The sequence below is a fragment of the Camelus bactrianus genome, chromosome 23, assembly GCF_048773025.1.
Source record: "Camelus bactrianus isolate YW-2024 breed Bactrian camel chromosome 23, ASM4877302v1, whole genome shotgun sequence".
Classification (NCBI taxonomy): Eukaryota; Metazoa; Chordata; class Mammalia; order Artiodactyla; family Camelidae; genus Camelus; species Camelus bactrianus.
The window spans coordinates 37808780-37816082 of NC_133561.1; the positions used below are offsets into that span (position 1 = coordinate 37808780).

Below are 7303 nucleotides of genomic sequence, written 5' to 3' on the forward strand. Positions count from 1 at the left end.
TAGTGTTGACAGCCCTGTTACTTCAACATCAACCAATCAGAGAACTATGCATGAGCTAATCATATACCCTGCACCCCTCCTCCCTTACCTGGCCTTTAATATGCTTTATTGAAACCTTTGGGGAGTTCAAATTTTCTTGGGCATAAGCCACTTCATTCTCCTTTCTTGGCCCTGCAATAAACCTTTCTCTGCTCCAAACTCCAATGTTTCAGTTTCTTTAGTCTCATGGTGCATCAGGCACTTGAACTTGCCTGAGGGGTCATCTGTCTTCACGGCTTGCAGCTTTTGATGACAGCACACCACCTATCTGCACCTAAAAGATTTGTCAACATTACAGATTCTGTGATTAGAGCCCAGTCCAGCAAAGGGTGCAAACACCAGAGGCTTCATCTCCCTCGAGAGAGTTTATCCCATCACCACACTTTCCTCATGGCATTCCTCATGTCTGTGTTTCTCAGGGTGTAGATAAGAGGGTTGAACATGGGGGCAGTCATAGTGTAAAACAAGGCAAAAATCTTGTCATTACTGACAGAAGCAGCCATGGGGACATAGGTGAAGATGAGGGGCAAGAATAAAGTGAACACGACAGTGATATGTGAGCCATAGGTGGAGAGGGATTTGCGGAAGCCCTCAGAGGAGCAGGTCCACAGGATGATGATGTAAGAGATTACCAAGGCAACAAAGGTTAAAATGGACAGCACCCCTGTGGTGGTGATGATTGCAATTACCAACAGACTAATGTCGGTACAGGCCAGCTTCAGCAAGGGGAATATGCCACAGAAATAGTGGTCTATCTGACTGGGGTCACAGAACGGAAGCTGGATAATAATCAATACTTGCATGATGGAATGGACAAAGGGGCCGACAGCAGACGCCATTACGAGGCCATAGCACACCTGTCTCTTCATGATGACCATGTACTGAAGTGGTCTGCAGATGGCTGTGTAGTGTTCATAGGTCATGGCCACCAAGATGAAGATCTCAGTGGCACCAAAGAAGTGAGCATAAAACATCTGGGCCATGCAGCTGTTGTAGGAGATGGTCTTCTGCTGGGCCAGTAAGTCAGTGATCAGCTTGGGGGCCATGGTGGAGGTAAAGCAGACATCTGTGAAGGACAAGTAGCTGAGGAAAAAGTACATGGGCTGCTCTCTGAGGCGGCTTCCCCTGATGGTGAGAAGAATGAGCAGATTTCCTGAGAGCATCGCAATATAGCAAAGTAAGAACAACACACAGCAGGTGACCTTCACATTGTCATCACTGAAAAGCCCCCAGGAGGATGAATTTTGTGATGTTTTTATGTCCCATTGCTTCTGTGGGTGTAAGCATTTAGAGGGGGATGTTAGTATATCTGAAACATGCAACTTTTTGAAATGATTTATTTTAAAAGTCATTCATTTTTTCAGTAAATACATATTGATTGTTTCATATGAAACAATCACTATAATCAGCACTGAGGGTACAACAGTGTACAAAATACACACAAACTCTACCCATAAGTAAAGTTCATTAGAGCAGACACGCAGAGACGGCAACAGCACAAATAATTAACTCATTGTAATTACGATAAATTCCAAAGTCTCGCACTTACCAAGATCAGCAGGATGAGTATTTAAAAGATGAAACACTCAAAGTTTTGGGAGTCAATTTGGGGATGCAATTTCAGTATTGTCCCTTAAGGATGATGTTTGAATCTCTGGTATATATGAAACAGCACTGACGTGATCGGTTCTTCAAGGGCAAGAAGGACCCTATAAGTCTTAGCCCTTCCCAGTCACTAAATCTGTGCTAAATCCTGAAAGCTCAGTCATGTCATTAGACTTCGTGATGTCATAATTTTAAATATTGATCCTCTGGATGATAATTTCAGATAATGCATTAAGAGACTTTTCCCTGAACATTTAAAAATCAAGGAAGAGATAAAGCAAGAATCAGAATTTTGGGGAAAAGGTAGCCCCATTGTATGGTCTTCTGGCATATTTATGGCTTCCTGAAATCAACCTTATTCCCCAGGTCATTTTCCAGTCTAACCCAGGAGATCTCATCATTCTTGCCCTTCAGTCACACTTTCTGACACATCCTTTTATGACGTCACCCTTGGAGGGGCAGATTGCGTATGAAGATTCTTTTTCACTCAATCTCTTTCCATCACCTTGTATGTCTTTGAATTGAATCACTTTTCTTCCCAGTCTCATTATACTTCATGGGAACAAATCCTTGAATATTTTAGTTAAAAAGGAAATATTTCTTTGGTGCAAAATATAACATAAATCCCTTACTTCCTTTCTGCAACCTGATCTAAAATGTATCAAAAAACTACTAAATTCAGTTTTATAAAAAGATAAAACCTATACATTGAGAGCATTTGTCAGTCTGTTTATGAGCAGTTATAATAGTAATTGAACACTGAACTTTACTCCAACTTATTTTTTAAAAAGTCAATTTTTCCTAAATTAATCAATGTACTCAATAATTAAAACAAAAGTTCTAACAAAGTTTTTCATGAAATTTGATAATCTGATTCCAAAATTCAGAAAGAGTTAATATTCAAAGTAGTTAACCTAGCTTATTAAAAGAAAGAACAAAAAGTACCTGCAAATCCCAAATTTCCAATTTACCCATCACCATTCACTGTTTCCTCCCTGGCAAATATGAGTCTGTTTCTATTTTTAAATAAGTTAATTTGTGTCATTGTTTTTTTTTTTAGATTCCACATAAAAGTGATATCATATGGTACATTTCTTTCTCTTTTTGGCTTACTTTGCTTAGGAGAAAATTGAGAGTTCATGATTGGCAGATTCTAACTACCATATATAAAATAGATAAGCAACAAGATCCTACTGTACAGCGCAGGGAATTATATTCAATATCTTCTAATAGCCTATAATGAAAATAATATGAAAAAGAATATATATATATGTATAACTGAATCACTATGCTATACACCAGAAATTAACACATTATAAATCAACTATACTTCGGTTAAAAAAAAGATACAGAAAATAATATATATTTTTAAAAAAGCACAAAAAGAATACACCTACCTTTCAGGGCTGAAGTACATTATATAACAATGGCAATTAAGCTGTTGGGAAAGACAGATCACTAGACTTGAACACAGTCAATAAATAAACATATTATATATATGTGTTTTCATATATATATGAATTTATTCTAAGTTTAATTTGAACTTTTAAATTGATGTGAAATAATAGACTTTTCAGTAACTAGTGTTAGGACTTTGAATTTCCCTCTATAGGAAAAAAATATCTCACAAGGCTCAAAAAGTTGTATTCCAGATGGTTGGAAGATACAAATGTATCAAACAAAACTAGAAAAAATATTTGAGAATTAATCAGAAATGATTTTTATTTTAGGATAGGGACTTTTTTTAAGCAAAGCACTAAATCAAATTCATGAAGAAAAATATAATACATTTACCTTTTCTGTATGACAATATCCCATATGGACAAAGTATTTCAAAAAGTAACAAAATGAGAGCAAATATAAATCCTACAAATCAAAAACATAAAGATGAGTAACTCAATTTCTAAAAGAACATAACCTTTTTTTCTAGGCAACATATGGAGAGGAAGTTACCATTAGCCAATAGGGTATAGATAAAAATAGTCAATCTCATAAAAATCAGAGAAATTCAGATTAAACAATGAGATACTATCCTCACTCATCAATTTTGTAAAAATAAAATTAAAAAACCTCTCCATATAACATTTTGATAAGTGACCCAGTGGAATCTTCCCACAGAGCATGCAGAAGGTTATTTATTGCAGAATTGTTCCAATTTAGAAAATGGAAATAATCTAACTACCTCCAAATACAATGAAAATAAGTTGTGGTATGTTCTTATAATGAAAAACTAGGCAGAAATTTTAATGTTTGATCCATGTGGCACATCTACTATGATATGAATCACTAAGATATTTTTTTAAATGGAAAATATAATAAAATGCACAGTATGAGGATTTGTATGTTAAAAAAAAAAATCACACCCACTGAATACCATGTAGTTTCTATGAGACCCTCTGTGTTTGTAAAGTAATAGGAAAACACTGAAGAGTCACTTCTCAGAAATAAAGTGATGATCAAAGGGGATATAGTGGTGTACAGTATCTTGATTTCTTTACTAAAGACAGTGTATATCAGTTATTACTTGCATAATTAAAGTTAATTTCCCCCTGTAGGAAACTATATTTAATACATTGTAAAATCCTATAATGAAAAAGACTATGAAAAGGAATATGTTTATATGTATGTACAACTGAATCACTATGATATGCAGCAGAAATTAACACAACATTGTGAATCGACTATACTTCAGTAAAAGTTCATTTTAAAGCTCATTGTTTGGTAACATGGTTTAAGAATACAATACATAATAAATGAAATTAAAATAATATATAAACCACAACTCTTTACTGGAATTCAGGAAACACATATAACTTGTTTCTCATTAGGTTCATCATTTCCTCAATTACTTTAGTAAATATAGACATGGATGTTATTCTGCAATCATTATATGCCATCAATTGTCATTTAAAAAATGTAAACAGACTAATGCATTTCTATCACCCTCACTCTGCTCCACAAGGAGATAGTCGGTATAAAGAAACAGGAAACACATTTGTATATGAATCTATATTTATACTAATATCTGTATCTCTTCTTACACATATCTGGATTTGGTTTTCATATCAGCATTAAAAAGTCTAGTTATACTTTGGCAATTCTAATAGGATTTAAATAATTTCCAAGATCATTTGTTAAACCTAATAGCTATTATTATTGAAGACTCTGATTTCTCATGGTTCCTTGTTTTGCTGAACTAACACTGATTCTTATTACAAGTTGTAATGGAAGGAAACAATGCATTTGTAACAGAAGAATTAGGGTGTGCTACATGAAAGATATCTGATATGTGATGGGCTCAACTGAAAAGACATCATAGTTAAAGCTGCTAATTAACTGAAAACATCAGCTCTACTACAAGTTCATTTGAAAAATCTAGGCTGGAGAGCATCCTAAAAGAGACAGTTAAGAGACTAATGTCCATCCTGCCTTACCATAATCTCTAAAAAGGAATTTTTAAAAAATGAAAAAAATAAAATAAAACCTAATCTAAACTCTGATTTTCAGGGTCTTCTTGGTTTCCTTAATCGCACAGAAATGTTTCTTAGAAAACAAGACTAACTAATCTTTAACTCCTAAAATAAATTAGCAATTGTCGCCACTAGGGAGGCAAGTTATTATGTTAAGTGAGGGTACTTGAGTTAGACTAAATGAATTCTAATGTGTGGCCCACTTCTTAACAGTTGAATAATATTAGACAAATTGCATATTCTCTGAGCCTTGTTTTTTTTTTTATGAAAATAGTAATAATACTAGCACCTACCACATGGGATTCTTGTGGGAAACCAATTAAAATATCCATATAAAATATTTCAGTATTGATATGTACATCTAATACTTTGCAAGAATTAACTGAATACTGACTCATTCATCATAAAAGGACTAATACTCTGTAAGTGTTTCACCAGAGTGAAAGGGGAGCTCAGGGAATAAATTTTCTTCAATGAGTTTAACATGCCATTGAATATAGATTTATAATGAAGTTACAAAATATTTTGACCACTGGCCACTACTGAAAGTCCCAACTACCAGGACAAGGGTTAGGTAACAGGATTTCTCACTTCACGGATGGAAGAACTAAAATCAAGGTAAATTTTTCTTCATGAAGACCACCAGAATCCTACAAAAGATAATCTGTCTTGTACAATTAGGAAAAATTGAATCAAACACTTCAAGAAGTTAATAATTTTATCCATATGTTTCACATAGGTCATTTTATAGTTTTCTTAATTTCTTTCAATTTTAATAATATATGCATGATGTACCTTTGTTAAAGAAATAGTCATTAATTATATAATTTGCACTTCTCCAGCTGTGGCCTCATAAATTTCCCTCTGAACTACCTCTATTCATTTCAAATATCAGGGATTATTGCAAAATATTACAGAGCTGTGACAGAGGAAGCCAGGGAATAGAGTTTCAAGTCCTGATCTGAAACTCCCTGATTGTGTGATTTAGGAAAATGTCCCTCACATTTGATGAGTATCTATTTCCTGTTAAGAAAATGAGGAATCATAACTTTCATGCATTATTTTTCAGCTGCAAGGAGCTATTTTTTTTAAATCAAGTGGTTTACTAAATCATTTATCAATTCATTTTCATCAGCTTTATCATCTTTACTTATTTCTTATCTTATTTAATTGTTTAATAGTTTTCAAATGTATATGGTTTTTTCTCATTGATTTTTCAATCCAAAATAGACTCCAACACATTTCAAAATCCTCTAAACCTCCTGTCCTAGTGTCTAACAGTCCTAAGTTTGATACCACAATTTCAGGATAGCATTCTTGCCATCTATCTGCTGTTACAGCACACTTTAAGTTGTTTTGTGAACTAATGTCAAATTGTGACATGACACAATTTATATGCTTAGAAGCCTTTAAGGGTTGTAAAAGAAATAGTTATCAAGCAGATATATATTTTTAGAAATACATTTTTATGGAAAATTAATTTCCTAGGGAAAAAAGCAGGTAAGGATAGGTTATTCTACAGCTAGACAAAGAGATGACTCTCTGCAGATGTACACCTGCAAAGTAAAAATGGAAGAAAGAAAGAAAAGATGGAAAAAGGAAAAGAAAAAATGAAAACTCACATATATAGTATCAGCCAATTCCAATCAATATTTGAAGGGAGATCCTTGTATACTTGAACTCATGACAACATGTTAAAAAAAAGGTATATATATATATTAGAATATATATATTCTAAATCAAAATAACAGATGCATCTCTTAGGGGAAAAAAACAGTGGAAGAGTATCATGCTTTGTATCTAGCTTTCAAATTATATTTAAAATAATAATATTTTAAAAACCACTTTTATGAATATTCAGAATAGGAATGAGGCTTACATCACAAAACTGCAGGGAAAATGTCTAATGCATATGGGCCTTTCTCTCTTCTTTTTTCCCTTCAGTACAATAATGTGCAGCAAGGTCCAGCTCCCTAAATGCATAGGGTCTGATGGCTCCTGGAGAATCTGCACTGAAAGAGGCAGGAAGCGTATTTAAAGGCACTGGAGGAACCTGTGAGCAACCTCAATGGCAAGCCTTATGATAATTCTTGGATACTGAAAATAAAAATTAACCCTGGTGATTTTAATTTGCTACTGCTTTGGATTTTCAAGTGTGCTTTTAAGAATATATTATGTTAGATTGCTTC

At 33.8% G+C, this 7303-nt stretch overlaps 1 protein-coding gene across 1 annotated transcript; it reads right to left on the reverse strand.

The window, feature by feature from the left end:
• Positions 1–413: 413 nt before the first annotated feature.
• On the reverse strand, positions 414–1305 carry LOC141574879 (olfactory receptor 4P4-like). The gene is given in 2 exon segments (XM_074352124.1): positions 414–1268; positions 1270–1305. Coding segments are annotated over 2 exon segments (891 nt in total).
• Between the last annotated feature and the right edge of the window lie 5998 nt (positions 1306–7303).